The sequence below is a fragment of the Ovis aries genome, unplaced genomic scaffold (assembly GCF_016772045.2).
Source record: "Ovis aries strain OAR_USU_Benz2616 breed Rambouillet unplaced genomic scaffold, ARS-UI_Ramb_v3.0 scaffold_1167, whole genome shotgun sequence".
NCBI classification, from domain to species: domain Eukaryota; kingdom Metazoa; phylum Chordata; class Mammalia; order Artiodactyla; family Bovidae; genus Ovis; species Ovis aries.
This window is the reverse complement of record NW_024599734.1, coordinates 2,208-29,036: the sequence shown is the minus strand read 5'-3', so window position 1 is coordinate 29,036 and position 26,829 is coordinate 2,208. Positions and strand designations below refer to the sequence as shown.

Sequence of the window (26,829 nt, the reverse complement as noted above, 5' to 3'; positions counted from 1 at the left end):
TGGCGCGCGCCTCCTCTTGAGATGCGACGGGCCCGCCGGGAATTCTTTCCTCCGCCCCCGGGAAAGCCCTCCCTCGCGCTCGGAGGCGGCCCCGGGGCTCCCGGCTGTGTGCGGGCCCTGGTGCTTCCTCTCGAGTGGAGCCGGGTGGCGGGGCCCTTCTTGAGTTGCAGCCCGGTGTGAAGGCCCCTTTGGAAGTTCCGTTCGATGTGATTCCCTCGCGCCGCCTCCGCGGCCTGGGCCTCTCTCGCCTGGCGGCCACCCTCCTGGCTTTCTCGAGTTGCGGCAGGTGCTCTCGCCTTCCGCCGGGGCCCTCGGGCCCGCTCTGGTGGCCTCCGGCCCGCCCGTCCCCCGCGCGTTCCTCGGGCCTCTCGGGCTTGCCTCTCCCGTCCTGCCGGGCCTCAGCCCTGTGTGGCGTCGGGCCGGACCTGCGGCTTCCTCTCCGTGCTGCCCTGCTCTTGGGGTCCTTCTGGCGTCTCCCCGGGGAGTCCGTCCTCGTCTCGCCTGCGGGCCTGCCTTGCGCTTTCCTCCCGCGCGGTCGCCGCCGTGTCCCGCCGTCCGCCGGTGCGCCCCGCTCTCTGGTTTCCCTCGTCTTTCCCTGCGGCTTTCCCCCGCGGCTTTCCCCCCGGGCTGTCCCCGTGCCCCCTGGTGGCGTCGCTCCTCGGCTTGCCCGTCCCGGCAGTGCCGGCCCCCGGTTCCTCTGGCCTGGCCTGCCCTCTGGGGCCTCTTGGCCTGGTGCCCCCCCTGGCGTTCCTCTCGCCTTTCCTGTGGCGCGCGCCTCCTCTTGCGCTGCGCCGGGCCCGCCGGGCCTTCTTTCCTCCGCCCCGGGCGGCTCCCTCCTCTCGCGCTCGCGGCGGCCCCGGGGCTCCCCTGGCTGTGTGCGGGCCCCTGGTGCTTCCTCTCGCGTGGCGCCGGGTCGGCGGGGCCCTTCTTGCGTTGCCGCCAGGGTGTGCGGCCCTTTGGCCGTTCCGTGGTTCGCTGTGCTTCGCCTCGCGCCGCCCCGCGGCTGGGCCTCCTCTCGCCTGGCGGGCCCCCCCTCCTGGCTTTTCTCGCGTTGCGGCCGGTGCTCTCGCCTTCCGCCGGGGCCCTCCGGGCCCGCTCTGCTGGCCTCCGGCCAGGCCTCCCCCGGCGCGTTCCTCGGGGCCTCGGGCTTGCTCTCCCGCCTGCCCGGGGCCTCCGCCCTTGTTGGGCGTCGGGGCCGGCCCCTGCGGCTCCTCTCCCGTGCTGCCCTGGCTCTTGGGGTCTTCTGGCGTCTCCCCCGGGGCGTCCGTCCTCGTCTCGCCTGCGGGCCTGCCCTTGCGCTTTCCTCCGCGCGGTCGCCGCCGTGTCCCGCCGTCCGCCGCGTGGCTCCCCGGCCTCTCTGTTTTCCCTCGCGTCTTTCCCCTGAGGCTTTCCCCCGCGGCTTTCGCCCCGGGCTGTCCCCCGTGCCCCCTGTGGGCGTCGCCCTCGGCTTGCCCGTCCGGCCGTGCCCGGCCCCCGTTCCTCTGGCCTGGCCTGCCCCTCTGGGGCCTCTTGGCCTGGTGGCCGCCCTGCGTTCCTCTCGCCTTCCTGTGGCAGCGCCTCCTCTTGCCGCGCCGGGCCCGCCGGGCCTTCTTGCCTCCGCCCCGGCCCGCTCCTCCTCTCGCGCTCGGCGGCGGCACCGGGGCTCCCTGGCTGTGTGCGGGCCCCTGGTGCTTCCTCTCGAGTGGCGCCGGGTCGGCGGGGCCCTTCTTGCTTGCCGCCCGGTGTGCGGCCCTTTGGCCGTTCCCGTGTTCGCTGTGCTTCGCCTCGCGCCGCCTCCGCGGCCCTGGGCCTCCTCTCGCCTGGCGGGCCCCCCTCCTGGCTTCTCGCGTTGCGGCCGGTGCTCTCGCCTTCCCGACGGGGCCTCCGGGCCGCTCTCTGGCCTCCGGCCCGGCCGTCCCCGCGCGTTCCTCGGGGCCTCTCGGCTTGCTCTCCCGTCGCTGCGGGGCCTCCGCCCTTGTGTGGCGTCGGGGCCGGCCCCTGCGGCTTCCTCTCCCGTGCTGCCCTGGCTCTTGGGGTCCTTCTGGCGTCTCCCGGGGCGTCCGTCCTCGTCTCGCCTGCGGGCCTGCCTTGCGCTTTCCTCCCGCGCGGTCGCCGCCGTGTCCCGCCGTCCGCCCGCGTGGCGCCCCGGCTCTCTGGTTTTCCTCGAGTCTTTCCCTGCGGCTTTCCCCGCGGCTTTGCCCCGGGCTGTCCCCCGTGCCCCTGGTGGCGTCGATCCTCGGCTTGCCCGTCCCGGCGTGCACGGCCCCCGGTTCCTCTGGCCTGGCCTGCCCCTCTGCGGGCCTCTTGGCCTGGTGGCCCCCCCTGGCGTTCTCTCGCCTTTCCTGTGGCGCGCGCCTCCTCTTGCGCTGCGCCGGGCCCCGGGCCTCTTTCCCTCCGCCCCGGCCCGGCTCCCCCTCTCGCGCTCGGCGGCGGCCCGGGGCTCCCCTGGCTGTGTGCGGCCCCTGGTGCTTCCTCTCGCGTGCGCCGGGTCCGGCGGGGCCTTCTTGCGTTGCCGCCCGGGTGTGCCGGCCCCTTTGGCCGTTCCCGTGGTTCGCTGTGCTTCGCCTGCGCCGCCTCCGCGGCCCTGGGCCTCCTCTCGCCTGGCGGCCCCCTCCTGGCTTTTCTCGCGTTGCGGCCGGTGCTCTCGCCTTCGCCCGGGCCTCCGGGCCCCGCTCTGGTGGCCTCCGGCCCGGCCGTCCCCGCGCGTTCCTCGGGGGCCTCTCGGGCTTGCTCTCCCGTCGCTGCCGGGCCTCCGCCCTTGTGTGGCTCGGGGCCGGCCCCTGCGGCTTCCTCTCCCGTGCTGCCCTGGCTCTTGGGGTCCTTCTGGCGTCTCCCCGGGGCGTCCGTCCTCGTCTCGCCTGCGGGCCTGCCCTTGCGCTTTCTCCCGCGCGGTCGCCGCCGTGTCCCGCCGTCCGCCGCGTGGCTCCCCGGCTCTCTGGTTTTCCCTCGCGTCTTTCCCCGCGGCTTCCCCCGCGGCTTTCCCCGGGCTGTCCCCGTGCCCCCTGGTGGGCGTCGCTCCTCGGCTTGCCCGTCCGGCCGTGCCGGCCCACGGTTCCTCTGGACTGGCCTGCCCCTCTCTGCGGGCCTCTTGGCCTGGTGCCCGCCCCTGGCTTCCTCTCGCCTTTCCTGTGCGCGCGCCTCCTCTTGCGCTGCGCCGGGCCGCCGGCTTCTTTCCCTCCCCCGGGCCCGCTCCTCCTCTCGCGCTCGGCGGCGCCCCCGGGCTCCCTGGCTGTGTGCGGGCCCCTGGTGCTTCCTCTCGCGTGGCGCCGGGTCCGTGGGGCCCTTCTTGCGTTGCCGCCCGGGTGCCGGCCCCTTTGGCCGTTCCCGTGGTTCGCTGCTCGCCCTCGCGCCGCTCACGCCCTGGCCCCCCCTCCCTCGCCTGGCGGGCACCCCTCCTGGCTTTTCTCGCGTTGCGGCCGGTGCTCTCGCCTTCCGCCGGGCCCTCCGGGCCCCGCTCTGGCTGCCTCCGGCCCGGCCGTCCCCCGCGCGTTCCTCGGGGGCCTCTCGGCTGCCCTCCCGTCGCTGCCGGGGCCTCCGCCCTTGTGTGCTTGGCCGGCCCCTGCGGCTCCTCTCTCCGTGCTGCCCTGGCTCTTGGGGTCTTCTGGCGTCTCCCCCGGGCGTCCGTCCTCGTCTCGCCTGCGGGCCTGCCTTGCGCTTTCCTCCCGCGCGGTCGCCCCGTGTCCGCCGTCCGCCGCGTGGCTCCGGCTCTCTGGTTTTCCCCTCCGTCTTTCCCCTGCGGCTTTCCCCCGCGGCTTTCCCCCGGGCTGTCCCCCGTGCCCCCTGGTGGGCGTCGCTCCTCGGCTTGCCCCTCCGCCGTGCCCGGCCCCCGTTCCTCTGGCCTGGCCTGCCCCTCTGCGGGCCTCTTGGCCTGGTGGCCCTCTCTTCTCCCCCCCACCCCCGGCGGCGGCTGCCCCGCGCGCGCTCTGTCCCCTCCCCGCGCCGCCGCTGTTTCCGTCCCTCCCGCGGCCCTCTGTTTTCCTTGCCCTGCCTTGCGGCCCCCGCGCTCGCCTCCCCCGGTGTGCCCGTGGGCCCGCCCTGTGTCGCCCGCCTCGTGGCCCGCCTCCTGGGCCCGCCTCGCGGCCCCCCTCGCTTCTTGCTCCCCCGGCTGGCCTGCGTGCCCCGCTGCTTCCCGCTCTGCGGCCCGGCGCCCGTGCCGCCCGCCTTCGCGCCGCGGCCTGCCTCCCCTGGGGCGCCTCCCGCCGTCCCCCCTTCCTGTCTCGCCCTGGCGCGGCCTCTCCGGTTCGGCCCCCCTCCCCCCGGTCTTCGCCCGCCTCGCTCCGGGCGCGGCCTCCCGCGCGGCCCCCGCGCCCTCGCCTGGGGCTGGCCTTTCCTGCGGCCGCCGCGCGGGTCCCTGCGGTCCCCGTCGTCCGTCGCGCGCCCCTGCCGCCCCTCGCGCCCTCCCGGCGGTTTTGCCCTCCCGGCGCGCTGCGGCCCTTTCCGCTGCGGCTTCTCGCGGCTCCTCCCCTCCCCCCTGGCCCTTCCCCCGGTCCTTCCCCCCTTGCTGCCCCTCCGCCGTTCCGCCTTCCCCGTCTCCCCTCGCGCGGCCGCCCGGGTCCCGCCCCCTCCGGGGCGCCCCGTTTCCGCCTCCTCGCTCGCGCTGCGGGCTCCTTTCCCTGTTTCGTCGGCCCCGCCTCCCGGCGTTCCCGTCGCCTCTCCCGCGGCGGCGCTCTCCCCCGGCCCGGCGCGGCCCTCCCGGGTCGTGCCCCCTTCCCCGCGTCCCGCCGCTGTGTCCGTCCCTTCCCGCGGCCCTGTTTTCCTTGCCCTGCCTTGCCGTTCCCGCCGCGGCTCGCCTCCCCCCGGTGTGCCCGTGGGCCCGCCCTGTGCGCCCGCCTCGTGGCCCGCCTCGTGGGCCCGCCTCGCGGGCCCCCCTCGCTCCTTTGCTCCCCGCGGCGGCCTGCGTGCCCCTGCTGCTCCCGCTCTGGCGGCCCGCGCCCGTGCCTGCCCGCCTTCGCGCCGCGGCCTGCCTCCCCTGGGGCGCCTCCCGCCGTCCCCCTCCCTGTCCGCCCTGGCGCGGCCTCCTCCGGTTCCGGCCCTGCCCCCCCGGTCTTCGGCCCCGGCCTCGCCGGGCGCGCCTCTCCCGCGCGCCCCGCGGCCCTCGCCTGGGGCCTGGCCTTTCCTGCGGCCCCCCCGGCTCCCTGCGGGCCCCGTCGTCCGTCGCGCGCCCCTGCCGCCCCTCGCGCCCCTCCCGGCGGTTTTGCCCTCCCGGCGCGCTGCGGCCCCTTTCCGCTGCGGCTTCTCGCGGCTCCTCCCTCTCCCCCCTGGCCCTTCCCCCGGGTCCTTCCCCCCTTCTGCCCCTCCCGCCGTTCCCGCCCCCCCGTCTCCCCTCGCGCGGCCGCCCGCGGGTCCCGCCCCCCGGGGCGCCCCGTTTCCGCCTCCGCGCTCGCGCTGCGGGCTCCTTTCCCTGTTTCGTCGGGCCCGCCTTCCCGGCGTTCCCGTCGCCTCTCCCGCGGCGGCGCTCTCCCCCGGCCCGGCGCGCGGCCCTCCCGGGTCGTGCCCCCCTTCCCCGCGTCCCCCGCTGTGTCCGTCCCTTCCCGCGGCCCCTGTTTTCCCTGCCCTGCCTTGCCGTTCCCGCCGCGGCTCGCCTCCCCCCCGTGTGCCCGTGGGCCCGCCCTGTGGGCCCGCCTCGTGGGCCCGCCTCGTGGGCCCGCCCCGCGGGCCCCCCTCGCTGCTTTGCTCCCCGCGGCGGCCTGCGTGCCCCTGCTGCTCCCGCTCTGGCGGCCCGCGCCCGTGCCTGCCCGCCTTCGCGCCGCGGCCTGCCTCCCCTGGGGCGCCTCCCGCCGTCCCCCGCTCCCTGTCCGCCCTGGCGCGGCCTCCTCCGGTTCCGGCCCTGCGTTCCCCCCGGTCTTCGGCCCCGGCCTCCGCGGGCGCGGCCTTCCGCCCGGCCCCCGCGGCCCTCGCCTGGGGCCTGGCCTTTCCTGCGGCCCCCCGCGCGGGTCCCTGCGGGCCCCGTCGTCCGTCGCGCGCCCCTGCCGCCCCTCGCGCCCCTCCCGGCGGTTTTGCCCTCCCGGCGCGCTGCGGCCCCTTTCCGCTGCGGCTTCTCGCGGCTCCTCCCCTCTCCCCCTGGCCCTTCCCCGGGTCCTTCCCCCCTTTCTGCCCCTCCCGCCGTTCCCGCCCCCCCCGTCTCCCCTCGCGCGGCCGCCCGCGGGTCCCCCCCCTCCCGGGGCGCCCCGTTTCCGCCTCCGCGCTCGCGCTGCGGGCTCCTTTCCCTGTTTCGTCGGGCCCGCCTTCCCGGCGTTCCCGTCGCCTCTCCCGCGGCGGCGCTCTCCCCCGGCCCGGCGCGCGGCCCTCCCGGGTCGTGCCCCCCTTCCCCGCGTCCCCCCGCTGTGTCCGTCCCTTCCCGCGGCCCCTGTTTTCCCTGCCCTGCCTTGCCGTTCCCGCCGCGGCTCGCCTCCCCCCCGTGTGCCCGTGGGCCCGCCCTGTGGGCCCGCCTCGTGGGCCCGCCTCGTGGGCCCGCCCCGCGGGCCCCCTCGCTGCTTTGCTCCCCGGGGCGGCCTGCGTGCCCCTGCTGCTCCCGCTCTGGCGGCCCGCGCCCGTGCCTGCCCGCCTTCGCGCCGCGGCCTGCCTCCCCTGGGGCGCCTCCCGCCGTCCCCCCGCTCCCTGTCCGCCCTGGCGCGGCCTCCTCCGGTTCCGGCCCTGCGTTCCCCCCGGTCTTCGGCCCCGGCCTCCGCGGGCGCGGCCTTCCGCCCGGCCCCCGCGGCCCTCGCCTGGGGCCTGGCCTTTCCTGCGGCCCCCCGCGCGGGTCCCTGCGGGCCCCGTCGTCCGTCGCGCGCCCCTGCCGCCCCTCGCGCCCCTCCCGGCGGTTTTGCCCTCCCGGCGCGCTGCGGCCCCTTTCCGCTGCGGCTTCTCGCGGCTCCTCCCCTCTCCCCCCTGGCCCTTCCCCGGGTCCTTCCCCCCTTTCTGCCCCTCCCGCCGTTCCCGCCCCCCCGTCTCCCCTCGCGCGGCCGCCCGCGGGTCCCGCCCCCTCCCGGGGCGCCCCGTTTCCGCCTCCGCGCTCGCGCTGCGGGCTCCTTTCCCTGTTTCGTCGGGCCCGCCTTCCCGGCGTTCCCGTCGCCTCTCCCGCGGCGGCGCTCTCCCCCGGCCCGGCGCGCGGCCCTCCCGGGTCGTGCCCCCCTTCCCCGCGTCCCCCGCTGTGTCCGTCCCTTCCCGCGGCCCCTGTTTTCCCTGCCCTGCCTTGCCGTTCCCGCCGCGGCTCGCCTCCCCCCCCGTGTGCCCGTGGGCCCGCCCTGTGGGCCCGCCTCGTGGGCCCGCCTCGTGGGCCCGCCCCGCGGGCCCCCCTCGCTGCTTTGCTCCCCGGGGCGGCCTGCGTGCCCCTGCTGCTCCCGCTCTGGCGGCCCGCGCCCGTGCCTGCCCGCCTTCGCGCCGCGGCCTGCCTCCCCTGGGGCGCCTCCCGCCGTCCCCCCCGCTCCCTGTCCGCCCTGGCGCGGCCTCCTCCGGTTCCGGCCCTGCGTTCCCCCCGGTCTTCGGCCCCGGCCTCCGCGGGCGCGGCCTTCCGCCCGGCCCCCGCGGCCCTCGCCTGGGGCCTGGCCTTTCCTGCGGCCCCCGCGCGGGTCCCTGCGGGCCCCGTCGTCCGTCGCGCGCCCCTGCCGCCCCTCGCGCCCCTCCCGGCGGTTTTGCCCTCCCGGCGCGCTGCGGCCCCTTTCCGCTGCGGCTTCTCGCGGCTCCTCCCTCTCCCCCCTGGCCCTTCCCCGGGTCCTTCCCCCCTTTCTGCCCCTCCCGCCGTTCCCGCCCCCCCGTCTCCCCTCGCGCGGCCGCCCGCGGGTCCCGCCCCCCTCCCGGGCGCCCCGTTTCCGCCTCCGCGCTCGCGCTGCGGGCTCCTTTCCCTGTTTCGTCGGGCCCGCCTTCCCGGCGTTCCCGTCGCCTCTCCCGCGGCGGCGCTCTCCCCCGGCCCGGCGCGCGGCCCTCCCGGGTCGTGCCCCCCTTCCCCGCGTCCCCCGCTGTGTCCGTCCCTTCCCGCGGCCCCTGTTTTCCCTGCCCTGCCTTGCCGTTCCCGCCGCGGCTCGCCTCCCCCCCGTGTGCCCGTGGGCCCGCCCTGTGGGCCCGCCTCGTGGGCCCGCCTCGTGGGCCCGCCCCGCGGGCCCCCCTCGCTGCTTTGCTCCCCGGGGCGGCCTGCGTGCCCCTGCTGCTCCCGCTCTGGCGGCCCGCGCCCGTGCCTGCCCGCCTTCGCGCCGCGGCCTGCCTCCCCTGGGGCGCCTCCCGCCGTCCCCCCGCTCCCTGTCCGCCCTGGCGCGGCCTCCTCCGGTTCCGGCCCTGCGTTCCCCCCGGTCTTCGGCCCCGGCCTCCGCGGGCGCGGCCTTCCGCCCGGCCCCCGCGGCCCTCGCCTGGGGCCTGGCCTTTCCTGCGGCCCCCCGCGCGGGTCCCTGCGGGCCCCGTCGTCCGTCGCGCGCCCCTGCCGCCCCTCGCGCCCCTCCCGGCGGTTTTGCCCTCCCGGCGCGCTGCGGCCCCTTTCCGCTGCGGCTTCTCGCGGCTCCTCCCCTCTCCCCCTGGCCCTTCCCCGGGTCCTTCCCCCCTTTCTGCCCCTCCCGCCGTTCCCGCCCCCCCGTCTCCCCTCGCGCGGCCGCCCGCGGGTCCCGCCCCCCTCCCGGGGCGCCCCGTTTCCGCCTCCGCGCTCGCGCTGCGGGCTCCTTTCCCTGTTTCGTCGGGCCCGCCTTCCCGGCGTTCCCGTCGCCTCTCCCGCGGCGGCGCTCTCCCCCGGCCCGGCGCGCGGCCCTCCCGGGTCGTGCCCCCCTTCCCCGCGTCCCCCGCTGTGTCCGTCCCTTCCCGCGGCCCCTGTTTTCCCTGCCCTGCCTTGCCGTTCCCGCCGCGGCTCGCCTCCCCCCCGTGTGCCCGTGGGCCCGCCCTGTGGGCCCGCCTCGTGGGCCCGCCTCGTGGGCCCGCCCCGCGGGCCCCCCTCGCTGCTTTGCTCCCCGGGGCGGCCTGCGTGCCCCTGCTGCTCCCGCTCTGGCGGCCCGCGCCCGTGCCTGCCCGCCTTCGCGCCGCGGCCTGCCTCCCCTGGGGCGCCTCCCGCCGTCCCCCCGCTCCCTGTCCGCCCTGGCGCGGCCTCCTCCGGTTCCGGCCCTGCGTTCCCCCCGGTCTTCGGCCCCGGCCTCCGCGGGCGCGGCCTTCCGCCCGGCCCCCGCGGCCCTCGCCTGGGGCCTGGCCTTTCCTGCGGCCCCCGCGCGGGTCCCTGCGGGCCCCGTCGTCCGTCGCGCGCCCCTGCCGCCCCTCGCGCCCCTCCCGGCGGTTTTGCCCTCCCGGCGCGCTGCGGCCCCTTTCCGCTGCGGCTTCTCGCGGCTCCTCCCCTCTCCCCCCTGGCCCTTCCCCCGGGTCCTTCCCCCCCTTTCTGCCCCTCCCGCCGTTCCCGCCCCCCCGTCTCCCCTCGCGCGGCCGCCCGCGGGTCCCGCCCCCCCGGGCGCCCCGTTTCCGCCTCCGCGCTCGCGCTGCGGGCTCCTTTCCCTGTTTCGTCGGGCCCGCCTTCCCGGCGTTCCCGTCGCCTCTCCCGCGGCGGCGCTCTCCCCCGGCCCGGCGCGCGGCCCTCCCGGGTCGTGCCCCCCTTCCCCGCGTCCCCCCGCTGTGTCCGTCCCTTCCCGCGGCCCCTGTTTTCCCTGCCCTGCCTTGCCGTTCCCGCCGCGGCTCGCCTCCCCCCCGTGTGCCCGTGGGCCCGCCCTGTGGGCCCGCCTCGTGGGCCCGCCTCGTGGGCCCGCCCCGCGGGCCCCCCTCGCTGCTTTGCTCCCCGGGGCGGCCTGCGTGCCCCTGCTGCTCCCGCTCTGGCGGCCCGCGCCCGTGCCTGCCCGCCTTCGCGCCGCGGCCTGCCTCCCCTGGGGCGCCTCCCGCCGTCCCCCCGCTCCCTGTCCGCCCTGGCGCGGCCTCCTCCGGTTCCGGCCCTGCGTTCCCCCCGGTCTTCGGCCCCGGCCTCCGCGGGCGCGGCCTTCCGCCCGGCCCCCGCGGCCCTCGCCTGGGGCCTGGCCTTTCCTGCGGCCCCCCGCGCGGGTCCCTGCGGGCCCCGTCGTCCGTCGCGCGCCCCTGCCGCCCCTCGCGCCCCTCCCGGCGGTTTTGCCCTCCCGGCGCGCTGCGGCCCCTTTCCGCTGCGGCTTCTCGCGGCTCCTCCCCTCTCCCCCCTGGCCCTTCCCCGGGTCCTTCCCCCCCTTCTGCCCCTCCCGCCGTTCCCGCCCCCCCGTCTCCCCTCGCGCGGCCGCCCGCGGGTCCCGCCCCCTCCCGGGGCGCCCCGTTTCCGCCTCCGCGCTCGCGCTGCGGGCTCCTTTCCCTGTTTCGTCGGGCCCGCCTTCCCGGCGTTCCCGTCGCCTCTCCCGCGGCGGCGCTCTCCCCCGGCCCGGCGCGCGGCCCTCCCGGGTCGTGCCCCCCTTCCCCGCGTCCCCCGCTGTGTCCGTCCCTTCCCGCGGCCCCTGTTTTCCCTGCCCTGCCTTGCCGTTCCCGCCGCGGCTCGCCTCCCCCCCGTGTGCCCGTGGGCCCGCCCTGTGGGCCCGCCTCGTGGGCCCGCCTCGTGGGCCCGCCCCGCGGGCCCCCCTCGCTGCTTTGCTCCCCGGGGCGGCCTGCGTGCCCCTGCTGCTCCCGCTCTGGCGGCCCGCGCCCGTGCCTGCCCGCCTTCGCGCCGCGGCCTGCCTCCCCTGGGGCGCCTCCCGCCGTCCCCCCCGCTCCCTGTCCGCCCTGGCGCGGCCTCCTCCGGTTCCGGCCCTGCGTTCCCCCCGGTCTTCGGCCCCGGCCTCCGCGGGCGCGGCCTTCCGCCCGGCCCCCGCGGCCCTCGCCTGGGGCCTGGCCTTTCCTGCGGCCCCCCGCGCGGTCCCTGCGGGCCCCGTCGTCCGTCGCGCGCCCCTGCCGCCCCTCGCGCCCCTCCCGGCGGTTTTGCCCTCCCGGCGCGCTGCGGCCCCTTTCCGCTGCGGCTTCTCGCGGCTCCTCCCCTCTCCCCCCTGGCCCTTCCCCCGGGTCCTTCCCCCCTTTCTGCCCCTCCCGCCGTTCCCGCCCCCCCGTCTCCCCTCGCGCGGCCGCCCGCGGGTCCCGCCCCCCTCCCGGGGCGCCCCGTTTCCGCCTCCGCGCTCGCGCTGCGGGCTCCTTTCCCTGTTTCGTCGGGCCCGCCTTCCCGGCGTTCCCGTCGCCTCTCCCGCGGCGGCGCTCTCCCCGGCCCGGCGCGCGGCCCTCCCGGGTCGTGCCCCCTTCCCCGCGTCCCCCCGCTGTGTCCGTCCCTTCCCGCGGCCCCTGTTTTCCCTGCCCTGCCTTGCCGTTCCCGCCGCGGCTCGCCTCCCCCCCGTGTGCCCGTGGGCCCGCCCTGTGGGCCCGCCTCGTGGGCCCGCCTCGTGGGCCCGCCCCGCGGGCCCCCCTCGCTGCTTTGCTCCCCGGGGCGGCCTGCGTGCCCCTGCTGCTCCCGCTCTGGCGGCCCGCGCCCGTGCCTGCCCGCCTTCGCGCCGCGGCCTGCCTCCCCTGGGGCGCCTCCCGCCGTCCCCCCCGCTCCCTGTCCGCCCTGGCGCGGCCTCCTCCGGTTCCGGCCCTGCGTTCCCCCCGGTCTTCGGCCCCGGCCTCCGCGGGCGCGGCCTTCCGCCCGGCCCCCGCGGCCCTCGCCTGGGGCCTGGCCTTTCCTGCGGCCCCCGCGCGGGTCCCTGCGGGCCCCGTCGTCCGTCGCGCGCCCCTGCCGCCCCTCGCGCCCCTCCCGGCGGTTTTGCCCTCCCGGCGCGCTGCGGCCCCTTTCCGCTGCGGCTTCTCGCGGCTCCTCCCCTCTCCCCCTGGCCCTTCCCCCGGGTCCTTCCCCCCTTTCTGCCCCTCCCGCCGTTCCCGCCCCCCCGTCTCCCCTCGCGCGGCCGCCCGCGGGTCCCGCCCCCTCCCGGGGCGCCCGTTTCCGCCTCCGCGCTCGCGCTGCGGGCTCCTTTCCCTGTTTCGTCGGGCCCGCCTTCCCGGCGTTCCCGTCGCCTCTCCCGCGGCGGCGCTCTCCCCCCCGGCGCGCGGCCCTCCCGGGTCGTGCCCCCCTTCCCCGCGTCCCCCCGCTGTGTCCGTCCCTTCCCGCGGCCCCTGTTTTCCCTGCCCTGCCTTGCCGTTCCCGCCGCGGCTCGCCTCCCCCCCGTGTGCCCGTGGGCCCGCCCTGTGGGCCCGCCTCGTGGGCCCGCCTCGTGGGCCCGCCCGCGGGCCCCCCTCGCTGCTTTGCTCCCCGGGGCGGCCTGCGTGCCCCTGCTGCTCCCGCTCTGGCGGCCCGCGCCCGTGCCTGCCCGCCTTCGCGCCGCGGCCTGCCTCCCCTGGGGCGCCTCCCGCCGTCCCCCCGCTCCCTGTCCGCCCTGGCGCGGCCTCCTCCGGTTCCGGCCCTGCGTTCCCCCCGGTCTTCGGCCCCGGCCTCCGCGGGCGCGGCCTTCCGCCCGGCCCCCGCGGCCCTCGCCTGGGGCCTGGCCTTTCCTGCGGCCCCCCGCGCGGGTCCCTGCGGGCCCCGTCGTCCGTCGCGCGCCCCTGCCGCCCCTCGCGCCCCTCCCGGCGGTTTTGCCCTCCCGGCGCGCTGCGGCCCCTTTCCGCTGCGGCTTCTCGCGGCTCCTCCCTCTCCCCTGGAACTTCCCCCGGGTCCTTCCCCCCCTTCTGCCCCTCCCCGTTCCCGCCCCCCCGTCTCCCCTCGCGAGGCCGCCCGCGGGTCCCGCCCCCCTCCAGGGGCCCCGTTTCCGCCTCCGCGCTCGAGATGAGGGCTCCTTTCCCTGTTTCGTCGGGAAAGAATTCCCGGCGTTCCCGTCGCATCTCCCGAGGAGGCGCTCTCCCCCGGAAAGGCGAGAGGAACTCCGGGTCGTGCCCCCATTCCCGAGTCCCCCGATGTGTCAGTCCATTCCAGAGGAACCTGTTTTCCCTGCACTGCCTTGCCGTTCAAGCCGAGGATCGACTCCCACCCCGTGTGCACGTGGGACCGCCCTGTGGGAAAGCCTCGTGGGAAAGCCTCGTGGGAAAGCCCGAGGGAAACCCTAGATGCTTTGATCCCGGGGCGGCCTGCGTGACCCTGCTGCTCCGCTCTGGAGGAAAGCGCAAGTGCATGCCCGCATTCGAGACGAGGACTGACTCCCCTGGGGAGACTCCAGAAGTACCCCAAGATCCATGTCAGCACTGGAGAGGAATCCTCAGGTTCCGGCCCTGAGTTCACCCAAGGTCTTAGGCCCCGGCATCAGCGGGAGAGGAATTCCGAAAGGCCCCCGAGGAACTCGCATGGGGACTGGCCTTTCCTGAGGCCACCAGAGCGGGTCCCTGAGGGCCCCGTCGTAAGTCGAGAGCACCTGCCGCAACTCGAGAAAATCCAGGAGGTTTTGCCCTCCAGGCGAGATGAGGCCCATTTCCGCTGAGGCTTCTCGAGGCTAATCACATCTAACCCCTGGAACTTCCAAAGGGTCCTTCACACCCTTTCTGCAACTCAAGAAGTTCCCGACACACCCGTCTCCACTCGAGAGGAAGCACGAGGGTCCCGCCAACATCCAGGGGAGCCCCGTTTCCGCCTCCGAGCTCGAGATGAGGGATCCTTTCCCTGTTTCGTAGGGAAAGAATTCCCGGCGTTCCCGTCGCATCTCAAGAGGAGGCGCTCTCCACAGGAAAGGCGAGAGGAACTCCAGGGTCGTGCCACCATTCCAAGAGTCCCCCAGATGTGTCAGTCCATTCCAGAGGAACCTGTTTTCCCTGCACTGCCTTGACGTTCAAGCCGAGGATCGACTCCCACCACGTGTGCACGTGGGACAGCCCTGTGGGAAAGCCTCGTGGGAAAGCCTCGTGGGAAAGACACGAGGGAAAACCATAGATGCTTTGATCCACGGGGCGGACTGCGTGACACTGCTGCTACCGCTCTGGAGGAAAGCGCAAGTGCATGCCCGCATTCGAGACGAGGACTGACTCCCCTGGGGAGACTCCAGAAGTACCCCAAGATCCATGTCAGCACTGGAGAGGAATCCTCAGGTTCCGGCCCTGAGTTCACACAAGGTCTTAGGCCCCGGCATCAGCGGGAGAGGAATTCCGAAAGGCCCCCGAGGAACTCGCATGGGGACTGGCCTTTCCTGAGGCCACCAGAGCGGGTCCCTGAGGGCCCCGTCGTAAGTCGAGAGCACCTGCCGCAACTCGAGAAAATCCAGGAGGTTTTGCCCTCCAGGCGAGATGAGGCCCATTTCCGCTGAGGCTTCTCGAGGCTAATCACATCTAACCCCTGGAACTTCCAAAGGGTCCTTCACACCCTTTCTGCAACTCAAGAAGTTCCCGACACACCCGTCTCCACTCGAGAGGAAGCACGAGGGTCCCGAACACATCCAGGGGAGCCCCGTTTCCGCCTCCGAGCTCGAGATGAGGGATCCTTTCCCTGTTTCGTAGGGAAAGAATTCCCGGCGTTCCCGTCGCATCTCAAGAGGAGGCGCTCTCCACAGGAAAGGCGAGAGGAACTCCAGGGTCGTGCCACCATTCCAAGAGTCCCCCAGATGTGTCAGTCCATTCCAGAGGAACCTGTTTTCCCTGCACTGCCTTGACGTTCAAGCCGAGGATCGACTCCCACCACGTGTGCACGTGGGACAGCCCTGTGGGAAAGCCTCGTGGGAAAGCCTCGTGGGAAAGACACGAGGGAAAACCATAGATGCTTTGATCCACGGGGCGGACTGCGTGACACTGCTGCTACCGCTCTGGAGGAAAGCGCAAGTGCATGCCCGCATTCGAGACGAGGACTGACTCCCCTGGGGAGACTCCAGAAGTACCCCAAGATCCATGTCAGCACTGGAGAGGAATCCTCAGGTTCCGGCCCTGAGTTCACACAAGGTCTTAGGCCCCGGCATCAGCGGGAGAGGAATTCCGAAAGGCCCCCGAGGAACTCGCATGGGGACTGGCCTTTCCTGAGGCCACCAGAGCGGGTCCCTGAGGGCCCCGTCGTAAGTCGAGAGCACCTGCCGCAACTCGAGAAAATCCAGGAGGTTTTGCCCTCCAGGCGAGATGAGGCCCATTTCCGCTGAGGCTTCTCGAGGCTAATCACATCTAACCCCTGGAACTTCCAAAGGGTCCTTCACACCCTTTCTGCAACTCAAGAAGTTCCCGACACACCCGTCTCCACTCGAGAGGAAGCACGAGGGTCCCGAACACATCCAGGGGAGCCCCGTTTCCGCCTCCGAGCTCGAGATGAGGGATCCTTTCCCTGTTTCGTAGGGAAAGAATTCCCGGCGTTCCCGTCGCATCTCAAGAGGAGGCGCTCTCCACAGGAAAGGCGAGAGGAACTCCAGGGTCGTGCCACCATTCCAAGAGTCCCCCAGATGTGTCAGTCCATTCCAGAGGAACCTGTTTTCCCTGCACTGCCTTGACGTTCAAGCCGAGGATCGACTCCCACCACGTGTGCACGTGGGACAGCCCTGTGGGAAAGCCTCGTGGGAAAGCCTCGTGGGAAAGACACGAGGGAAAACCATAGATGCTTTGATCCACGGGGCGGACTGCGTGACACTGCTGCTACCGCTCTGGAGGAAAGCGCAAGTGCATGCCCGCATTCGAGACGAGGACTGACTCCCCTGGGGAGACTCCAGAAGTACCCCAAGATCCATGTCAGCACTGGAGAGGAATCCTCAGGTTCCGGCCCTGAGTTCACACAAGGTCTTAGGCCCCGGCATCAGCGGGAGAGGAATTCCGAAAGGCCCCCGAGGAACTCGCATGGGGACTGGCCTTTCCTGAGGCCACCAGAGCGGGTCCCTGAGGGCCCCGTCGTAAGTCGAGAGCACCTGCCGCAACTCGAGAAAATCCAGGAGGTTTTGCCCTCCAGGCGAGATGAGGCCCATTTCCGCTGAGGCTTCTCGAGGCTAATCACATCTAACCCCTGGAACTTCCAAAGGGTCCTTCACACCCTTTCTGCAACTCAAGAAGTTCCCGACACACCCGTCTCCACTCGAGAGGAAGCACGAGGGTCCCGAACACATCCAGGGGAGCCCCGTTTCCGCCTCCGAGCTCGAGATGAGGGATCCTTTCCCTGTTTCGTAGGGAAAGAATTCCCGGCGTTCCCGTCGCATCTCAAGAGGAGGCGCTCTCCACAGGAAAGGCGAGAGGAACTCCAGGGTCGTGCCACCATTCCAAGAGTCCCCCAGATGTGTCAGTCCATTCCAGAGGAACCTGTTTTCCCTGCACTGCCTTGACGTTCAAGCCGAGGATCGACTCCCACCACGTGTGCACGTGGGACAGCCCTGTGGGAAAGCCTCGTGGGAAAGCCTCGTGGGAAAGACACGAGGGAAAACCATAGATGCTTTGATCCACGGGGCGGACTGCGTGACACTGCTGCTACCGCTCTGGAGGAAAGCGCAAGTGCATGCCCGCATTCGAGACGAGGACTGACTCCCCTGGGGAGACTCCAGAAGTACCCCAAGATCCATGTCAGCACTGGAGAGGAATCCTCAGGTTCCGGCCCTGAGTTCACACAAGGTCTTAGGCCCCGGCATCAGCGGGAGAGGAATTCCGAAAGGCCCCCGAGGAACTCGCATGGGGACTGGCCTTTCCTGAGGCCACCAGAGCGGGTCCCTGAGGGCCCCGTCGTAAGTCGAGAGCACCTGCCGCAACTCGAGAAAATCCAGGAGGTTTTGCCCTCCAGGCGAGATGAGGCCCATTTCCGCTGAGGCTTCTCGAGGCTAATCACATCTAACCCCTGGAACTTCCAAAGGGTCCTTCACACCCTTTCTGCAACTCAAGAAGTTCCCGACACACCCGTCTCCACTCGAGAGGAAGCACGAGGGTCCCGAACACATCCAGGGGAGCCCCGTTTCCGCCTCCGAGCTCGAGATGAGGGATCCTTTCCCTGTTTCGTAGGGAAAGAATTCCCGGCGTTCCCGTCGCATCTCAAGAGGAGGCGCTCTCCACAGGAAAGGCGAGAGGAACTCCAGGGTCGTGCCACCATTCCAAGAGTCCCCCAGATGTGTCAGTCCATTCCAGAGGAACCTGTTTTCCCTGCACTGCCTTGACGTTCAAGCCGAGGATCGACTCCCACCACGTGTGCACGTGGGACAGCCCTGTGGGAAAGCCTCGTGGGAAAGCCTCGTGGGAAAGACACGAGGGAAAACCATAGATGCTTTGATCCACGGGGCGGACTGCGTGACACTGCTGCTACCGCTCTGGAGGAAAGCGCAAGTGCATGCCCGCATTCGAGACGAGGACTGACTCCCCTGGGGAGACTCCAGAAGTACCCCAAGATCCATGTCAGCACTGGAGAGGAATCCTCAGGTTCCGGCCCTGAGTTCACACAAGGTCTTAGGCCCCGGCATCAGCGGGAGAGGAATTCCGAAAGGCCCCCGAGGAACTCGCATGGGGACTGGCCTTTCCTGAGGCCACCAGAGCGGGTCCCTGAGGGCCCCGTCGTAAGTCGAGAGCACCTGCCGCAACTCGAGAAAATCCAGGAGGTTTTGCCCTCCAGGCGAGATGAGGCCCATTTCCGCTGAGGCTTCTCGAGGCTAATCACATCTAACCCCTGGAACTTCCAAAGGGTCCTTCACACCCTTTCTGCAACTCAAGAAGTTCCCGACACACCCGTCTCCACTCGAGAGGAAGCACGAGGGTCCCGAACACATCCAGGGGAGCCCCGTTTCCGCCTCCGAGCTCGAGATGAGGGATCCTTTCCCTGTTTCGTAGGGAAAGAATTCCCGGCGTTCCCGTCGCATCTCAAGAGGAGGCGCTCTCCACAGGAAAGGCGAGAGGAACTCCAGGGTCGTGCCACCATTCCAAGAGTCCCCCAGATGTGTCAGTCCATTCCAGAGGAACCTGTTTTCCCTGCACTGCCTTGACGTTCAAGCCGAGGATCGACTCCCACCACGTGTGCACGTGGGACAGCCCTGTGGGAAAGCCTCGTGGGAAAGCCTCGTGGGAAAGACACGAGGGAAAACCATAGATGCTTTGATCCACGGGGCGGACTGCGTGACACTGCTGCTACCGCTCTGGAGGAAAGCGCAAGTGCATGCCCGCATTCGAGACGAGGACTGACTCCCCTGGGGAGACTCCAGAAGTACCCCAAGATCCATGTCAGCACTGGAGAGGAATCCTCAGGTTCCGGCCCTGAGTTCACACAAGGTCTTAGGCCCCGGCATCAGCGGGAGAGGAATTCCGAAAGGCCCCCGAGGAACTCGCATGGGGACTGGCCTTTCCTGAGGCCACCAGAGCGGGTCCCTGAGGGCCCCGTCGTAAGTCGAGAGCACCTGCCGCAACTCGAGAAAATCCAGGAGGTTTTGCCCTCCAGGCGAGATGAGGCCCATTTCCGCTGAGGCTTCTCGAGGCTAATCACATCTAACCCCTGGAACTTCCAAAGGGTCCTTCACACCCTTTCTGCAACTCAAGAAGTTCCCGACACACCCGTCTCCACTCGAGAGGAAGCACGAGGGTCCCGAACACATCCAGGGGAGCCCCGTTTCCGCCTCCGAGCTCGAGATGAGGGATCCTTTCCCTGTTTCGTAGGGAAAGAATTCCCGGCGTTCCCGTCGCATCTCAAGAGGAGGCGCTCTCCACAGGAAAGGCGAGAGGAACTCCAGGGTCGTGCCACCATTCCAAGAGTCCCCCAGATGTGTCAGTCCATTCCAGAGGAACCTGTTTTCCCTGCACTGCCTTGACGTTCAAGCCGAGGATCGACTCCCACCACGTGTGCACGTGGGACAGCCCTGTGGGAAAGCCTCGTGGGAAAGCCTCGTGGGAAAGACACGAGGGAAAACCATAGATGCTTTGATCCACGGGGCGGACTGCGTGACACTGCTGCTACCGCTCTGGAGGAAAGCGCAAGTGCATGCCCGCATTCGAGACGAGGACTGACTCCCCTGGGGAGACTCCAGAAGTACCCCAAGATCCATGTCAGCACTGGAGAGGAATCCTCAGGTTCCGGCCCTGAGTTCACACAAGGTCTTAGGCCCCGGCATCAGCGGGAGAGGAATTCCGAAAGGCCCCCGAGGAACTCGCATGGGGACTGGCCTTTCCTGAGGCCACCAGAGCGGGTCCCTGAGGGCCCCGTCGTAAGTCGAGAGCACCTGCCGCAACTCGAGAAAATCCAGGAGGTTTTGCCCTCCAGGCGAGATGAGGCCCATTTCCGCTGAGGCTTCTCGAGGCTAATCACATCTAACCCCTGGAACTTCCAAAGGGTCCTTCACACCCTTTCTGCAACTCAAGAAGTTCCCGACACACCCGTCTCCACTCGAGAGGAAGCACGAGGGTCCCGAACACATCCAGGGGAGCCCCGTTTCCGCCTCCGAGCTCGAGATGAGGGATCCTTTCCCTGTTTCGTAGGGAAAGAATTCCCGGCGTTCCCGTCGCATCTCAAGAGGAGGCGCTCTCCACAGGAAAGGCGAGAGGAACTCCAGGGTCGTGCCACCATTCCAAGAGTCCCCCAGATGTGTCAGTCCATTCCAGAGGAACCTGTTTTCCCTGCACTGCCTTGACGTTCAAGCCGAGGATCGACTCCCACCACGTGTGCACGTGGGACAGCCCTGTGGGAAAGCCTCGTGGGAAAGCCTCGTGGGAAAGACACGAGGGAAAACCATAGATGCTTTGATCCACGGGGCGGACTGCGTGACACTGCTGCTACCGCTCTGGAGGAAAGCGCAAGTGCATGCCCGCATTCGAGACGAGGACTGACTCCCCTGGGGAGACTCCAGAAGTACCCCAAGATCCATGTCAGCACTGGAGAGGAATCCTCAGGTTCCGGCCCTGAGTTCACACAAGGTCTTAGGCCCCGGCATCAGCGGGAGAGGAATTCCGAAAGGCCCCCGAGGAACTCGCATGGGGACTGGCCTTTCCTGAGGCCACCAGAGCGGGTCCCTGAGGGCCCCGTCGTAAGTCGAGAGCACCTGCCGCAACTCGAGAAAATCCAGGAGGTTTTGCCCTCCAGGCGAGATGAGGCCCATTTCCGCTGAGGCTTCTCGAGGCTAATCACATCTAACCCCTGGAACTTCCAAAGGGTCCTTCACACCCTTTCTGCAACTCAAGAAGTTCCCGACACACCCGTCTCCACTCGAGAGGAAGCACGAGGGTCCCGAACACATCCAGGGGAGCCCCGTTTCCGCCTCCGAGCTCGAGATGAGGGATCCTTTCCCTGTTTCGTAGGGAAAGAATTCCCGGCGTTCCCGTCGCATCTCAAGAGGAGGCGCTCTCCACAGGAAAGGCGAGAGGAACTCCAGGGTCGTGCCACCATTCCAAGAGTCCCCCAGATGTGTCAGTCCATTCCAGAGGAACCTGTTTTCCCTGCACTGCCTTGACGTTCAAGCCGAGGATCGACTCCCACCACGTGTGCACGTGGGACAGCCCTGTGGGAAAGCCTCGTGGGAAAGCCTCGTGGGAAAGACACGAGGGAAAACCATAGATGCTTTGATCCACGGGGCGGACTGCGTGACACTGCTGCTACCGCTCTGGAGGAAAGCGCAAGTGCATGCCCGCATTCGAGACGAGGACTGACTCCCCTGGGGAGACTCCAGAAGTACCCCAAGATCCATGTCAGCACTGGAGAGGAATCCTCAGGTTCCGGCCCTGAGTTCACACAAGGTCTTAGGCCCCGGCATCAGCGGGAGAGGAATTCCGAAAGGCCCCCGAGGAACTCGCATGGGGACTGGCCTTTCCTGAGGCCACCAGAGCGGGTCCCTGAGGGCCCCGTCGTAAGTCGAGAGCACCTGCCGCAACTCGAGAAAATCCAGGAGGTTTTGCCCTCCAGGCGAGATGAGGCCCATTTCCGCTGAGGCTTCTCGAGGCTAATCACATCTAACCCCTGGAACTTCCAAAGGGTCCTTCACACCCTTTCTGCAACTCAAGAAGTTCCCGACACACCCGTCTCCACTCGAGAGGAAGCACGAGGGTCCCGAACACATCCAGGGGAGCCCCGTTTCCGCCTCCGAGCTCGAGATGAGGGATCCTTTCCCTGTTTCGTAGGGAAAGAATTCCCGGCGTTCCCGTCGCATCTCAAGAGGAGGCGCTCTCCACAGGAAAGGCGAGAGGAACTCCAGGGTCGTGCCACCATTCCAAGAGTCCCCCAGATGTGTCAGTCCATTCCAGAGGAACCTGTTTTCCCTGCACTGCCTTGACGTTCAAGCCGAGGATCGACTCCCACCACGTGTGCACGTGGGACAGCCCTGTGGGAAAGCCTCGTGGGAAAGCCTCGTGGGAAAGACACGAGGGAAAACCATAGATGCTTTGATCCACGGGGCGGACTGCGTGACACTGCTGCTACCGCTCTGGAGGAAAGCGCAAGTGCATGCCCGCATTCGAGACGAGGACTGACTCCCCTGGGGAGACTCCAGAAGTACCCCAAGATCCATGTCAGCACTGGAGAGGAATCCTCAGGTTCCGGCCCTGAGTTCACACAAGGTCTTAGGCCCCGGCATCAGCGGGAGAGGAATTCCGAAAGGCCCCCGAGGAACTCGCATGGGGACTGGCCTTTCCTGAGGCCACCAGAGCGGGTCCCTGAGGGCCCCGTCGTAAGTCGAGAGCACCTGCCGCAACTCGAGAAAATCCAGGAGGTTTTGCCCTCCAGGCGAGATGAGGCCCATTTCCGCTGAGGCTTCTCGAGGCTAATCACATCTAACCCCTGGAACTTCCAAAGGGTCCTTCACACCCTTTCTGCAACTCAAGAAGTTCCCGACACACCCGTCTCCACTCGAGAGGAAGCACGAGGGTCCCGAACACATCCAGGGGAGCCCCGTTTCCGCCTCCGAGCTCGAGATGAGGGATCCTTTCCCTGTTTCGTAGGGAAAGAATTCCCGGCGTTCCCGTCGCATCTCAAGAGGAGGCGCTCTCCACAGGAAAGGCGAGAGGAACTCCAGGGTCGTGCCACCATTCCAAGAGTCCCCCAGATGTGTCAGTCCATTCCAGAGGAACCTGTTTTCCCTGCACTGCCTTGACGTTCAAGCCGAGGATCGACTCCCACCACGTGTGCACGTGGGACAGCCCTGTGGGAAAGCCTCGTGGGAAAGCCTCGTGGGAAAGACACGAGGGAAAACCATAGATGCTTTGATCCACGGGGCGGACTGCGTGACACTGCTGCTACCGCTCTGGAGGAAAGCGCAAGTGCATGCCCGCATTCGAGACGAGGACTGACTCCCCTGGGGAGACTCCAGAAGTACCCCAAGATCCATGTCAGCACTGGAGAGGAATCCTCAGGTTCCGGCCCTGAGTTCACACAAGGTCTTAGGCCCCGGCATCAGCGGGAGAGGAATTCCGAAAGGCCCCCGAGGAACTCGCATGGGGACTGGCCTTTCCTGAGGCCACCAGAGCGGGTCCCTGAGGGCCCCGTCGTAAGTCGAGAGCACCTGCCGCAACTCGAGAAAATCCAGGAGGTTTTGCCCTCCAGGCGAGATGAGGCCCATTTCCGCTGAGGCTTCTCGAGGCTAATCACATCTAACCCCTGGAACTTCCAAAGGGTCCTTCACACCCTTTCTGCAACTCAAGAAGTTCCCGACACACCCGTCTCCACTCGAGAGGAAGCACGAGGGTCCCGAACACATCCAGGGGAGCCCCGTTTCCGCCTCCGAGCTCGAGATGAGGGATCCTTTCCCTGTTTCGTAGGGAAAGAATTCCCGGCGTTCCCGTCGCATCTCAAGAGGAGGCGCTCTCCACAGGAAAGGCGAGAGGAACTCCAGGGTCGTGCCACCATTCCAAGAGTCCCCCAGATGTGTCAGTCCATTCCAGAGGAACCTGTTTTCCCTGCACTGCCTTGACGTTCAAGCCGAGGATCGACTCCCACCACGTGTGCACGTGGGACAGCCCTGTGGGAAAGCCTCGTGGGAAAGCCTCGTGGGAAAGACACGAGGGAAAACCATAGATGCTTTGATCCACGGGGCGGACTGCGTGACACTGCTGCTACCGCTCTGGAGGAAAGCGCAAGTGCATGCCCGCATTCGAGACGAGGACTGACTCCCCTGGGGAGACTCCAGAAGTACCCCAAGATCCATGTCAGCACTGGAGAGGAATCCTCAGGTTCCGGCCCTGAGTTCACACAAGGTCTTAGGCCCCGGCATCAGCGGGAGAGGAATTCCGAAAGGCCCCCGAGGAACTCGCATGGGGACTGGCCTTTCCTGAGGCCACCAGAGCGGGTCCCTGAGGGCCCCGTCGTAAGTCGAGAGCACCTGCCGCAACTCGAGAAAATCCAGGAGGTTTTGCCCTCCAGGCGAGATGAGGCCCATTTCCGCTGAGGCTTCTCGAGGCTAATCACATCTAACCCCTGGAACTTCCAAAGGGTCCTTCACACCCTTTCTGCAACTCAAGAAGTTCCCGACACACCCGTCTCCACTCGAGAGGAAGCACGAGGGTCCCGAACACATCCAGGGGAGCCCCGTTTCCGCCTCCGAGCTCGAGATGAGGGATCCTTTCCCTGTTTCGTAGGGAAAGAATTCCCGGCGTTCCCGTCGCATCTCAAGAGGAGGCGCTCTCCACAGGAAAGGCGAGAGGAACTCCAGGGTCGTGCCACCATTCCAAGAGTCCCCCAGATGTGTCAGTCCATTCCAGAGGAACCTGTTTTCCCTGCACTGCCTTGACGTTCAAGCCGAGGATCGACTCCCACCACGTGTGCACGTGGGACAGCCCTGTGGGAAAGCCTCGTGGGAAAGCCTCGTGGGAAAGACACGAGGGAAAACCATAGATGCTTTGATCCACGGGGCGGACTGCGTGACACTGCTGCTACCGCTCTGGAGGAAAGCGCAAGTGCATGCCCGCATTCGAGACGAGGACTGACTCCCCTGGGGAGACTCCAGAAGTACCCCAAGATCCATGTCAGCACTGGAGAGGAATCCTCAGGTTCCGGCCCTGAGTTCACACAAGGTCTTAGGCCCCGGCATCAGCGGGAGAGGAATTCCGAAAGGCCCCCGAGGAACTCGCATGGGGACTGGCCTTTCCTGAGGCCACCAGAGCGGGTCCCTGAGGGCCCCGTCGTAAGTCGAGAGCACCTGCCGCAACTCGAGAAAATCCAGGAGGTTTTGCCCTCCAGGCGAGATGAGGCCCATTTCCGCTGAGGCTTCTCGAGGCTAATCACATCTAACCCCTGGAACTTCCAAAGGGTCCTTCACACCCTTTCTGCAACTCAAGAAGTTCCCGACACACCCGTCTCCACTCGAGAGGAAGCACGAGGGTCCCGAACACATCCAGGGGAGCCCCGTTTCCGCCTCCGAGCTCGAGATGAGGGATCCTTTCCCTGTTTCGTAGGGAAAGAATTCCCGGCGTTCCCGTCGCATCTCAAGAGGAGGCGCTCTCCACAGGAAAGGCGAGAGGAACTCCAGGGTCGTGCCACCATTCCAAGAGTCCCCCAGATGTGTCAGTCCATTCCAGAGGAACCTGTTTTCCCTGCACTGCCTTGACGTTCAAGCCGAGGATCGACTCCCACCACGTGTGCACGTGGGACAGCCCTGTGGGAAAGCCTCGTGGGAAAGCCTCGTGGGAAAGACACGAGGGAAAACCATAGATGCTTTGATCCACGGGGCGGACTGCGTGACACTGCTGCTACCGCTCTGGAGGAAAGCGCAAGTGCATGCCCGCATTCGAGACGAGGACTGACTCCCCTGGGGAGACTCCAGAAGTACCCCAAGATCCATGTCAGCACTGGAGAGGAATCCTCAGGTTCCGGCCCTGAGTTCACACAAGGTCTTAGGCCCCGGCATCAGCGGGAGAGGAATTCCGAAAGGCCCCCGAGGAACTCGCATGGGGACTGGCCTTTCCTGAGGCCACCAGAGCGGGTCCCTGAGGGCCCCGTCGTAAGTCGAGAGCACCTGCCGCAACTCGAGAAAATCCAGGAGGTTTTGCCCTCCAGGCGAGATGAGGCCCATTTCCGCTGAGGCTTCTCGAGGCTAATCACATCTAACCCCTGGAACTTCCAAAGGGTCCTTCACACCCTTTCTGCAACTCAAGAAGTTCCCGACACACCCGTCTCCACTCGAGAGGAAGCACGAGGGTCCCGAACACATCCAGGGGAGCCCCGTTTCCGCCTCCGAGCTCGAGATGAGGGATCCTTTCCCTGTTTCGTAGGGAAAGAATTCCCGGCGTTCCCGTCGCATCTCAAGAGGAGGCGCTCTCCACAGGAAAGGCGAGAGGAACTCCAGGGTCGTGCCACCATTCCAAGAGTCCCCCAGATGTGTCAGTCCATTCCAGAGGAACCTGTTTTCCCTGCACTGCCTTGACGTTCAAGCCGAGGATCGACTCCCACCACGTGTGCACGTGGGACAGCCCTGTGGGAAAGCCTCGTGGGAAAGCCTCGTGGGAAAGACACGAGGGAAAACCATAGATGCTTTGATCCACGGGGCGGACTGCGTGACACTGCTGCTACCGCTCTGGAGGAAAGCGCAAGTGCATGCCCGCATTCGAGACGAGGACTGACTCCCCTGGGGAGACTCCAGAAGTACCCCAAGATCCATGTCAGCACTGGAGAGGAATCCTCAGGTTCCGGCCCTGAGTTCACACAAGGTCTTAGGCCCCGGCATCAGCGGGAGAGGAATTCCGAAAGGCCCCCGAGGAACTCGCATGGGGACTGGCCTTTCCTGAGGCCACCAGAGCGGGTCCCTGAGGGCCCCGTCGTAAGTCGAGAGCACCTGCCGCAACTCGAGAAAATCCAGGAGGTTTTGCCCTCCAGGCGAGATGAGGCCCATTTCCGCTGAGGCTTCTCGAGGCTAATCACATCTAACCCCTGGAACTTCCAAAGGGTCCTTCACACCCTTTCTGCAACTCAAGAAGTTCCCGACACACCCGTCTCCACTCGAGAGGAAGCACGAGGGTCCCGAACACATCCAGGGGAGCCCCGTTTCCGCCTCCGAGCTCGAGATGAGGGATCCTTTCCCTGTTTCGTAGGGAAAGAATTCCCGGCGTTCCCGTCGCATCTCAAGAGGAGGCGCTCTCCACAGGAAAGGCGAGAGGAACTCCAGGGTCGTGCCACCATTCCAAGAGTCCCCCAGATGTGTCAGTCCATTCCAGAGGAACCTGTTTTCCCTGCACTGCCTTGACGTTCAAGCCGAGGATCGACTCCCACCACGTGTGCACGTGGGACAGCCCTGTGGGAAAGCCTCGTGGGAAAGCCTCGTGGGAAAGACACGAGGGAAAACCATAGATGCTTTGATCCACGGGGCGGACTGCGTGACACTGCTGCTACCGCTCTGGAGGAAAGCGCAAGTGCATGCCCGCATTCGAGACGAGGACTGACTCCCCTGGGGAGACTCCAGAAGTACCCCAAGATCCATGTCAGCACTGGAGAGGAATCCTCAGGTTCCGGCCCTGAGTTCACACAAGGTCTTAGGCCCCGGCATCAGCGGGAGAGGAATTCCGAAAGGCCCCCGAGGAACTCGCATGGGGACTGGCCTTTCCTGAGGCCACCAGAGCGGGTCCCTGAGGGCCCCGTCGTAAGTCGAGAGCACCTGCCGCAACTCGAGAAAATCCAGGAGGTTTTGCCCTCCAGGCGAGATGAGGCCCATTTCCGCTGAGGCTTCTCGAGGCTAATCACATCTAACCCCTGGAACTTCCAAAGGGTCCTTCACACCCTTTCTGCAACTCAAGAAGTTCCCGACACACCCGTCTCCACTCGAGAGGAAGCACGAGGGTCCCGAACACATCCAGGGGAGCCCCGTTTCCGCCTCCGAGCTCGAGATGAGGGATCCTTTCCCTGTTTCGTAGGGAAAGAATTCCCGGCGTTCCCGTCGCATCTCAAGAGGAGGCGCTCTCCACAGGAAAGGCGAGAGGAACTCCAGGGTCGTGCCACCATTCCAAGAGTCCCCCAGATGTGTCAGTCCATTCCAGAGGAACCTGTTTTCCCTGCACTGCCTTGACGTTCAAGCCGAGGATCGACTCCCACCACGTGTGCACGTGGGACAGCCCTGTGGGAAAGCCTCGTGGGAAAGCCTCGTGGGAAAGACACGAGGGAAAACCATAGATGCTTTGATCCACGGGGCGGACTGCGTGACACTGCTGCTACCGCTCTGGAGGAAAGCGCAAGTG

At 69.0% G+C, this 26,829-nt stretch overlaps 1 protein-coding gene across 1 annotated transcript; it reads right to left on the bottom strand.

Moving 5' to 3' along the window:
• Positions 1 to 398: 398 nt before the first annotated feature.
• Positions 399 to 12,632, bottom strand: LOC121818465 (fibroin heavy chain-like; the record flags this gene model as incomplete). Its single annotated transcript, XM_042242599.1, has 2 exons — positions 399 to 2,479; positions 2,580 to 12,632. Coding segments are annotated over 2 exons (12,134 nt in total), but the record flags the coding sequence as incomplete, so codon positions are not given.
• Between the last annotated feature and the right edge of the window lie 14,197 nt (positions 12,633 to 26,829).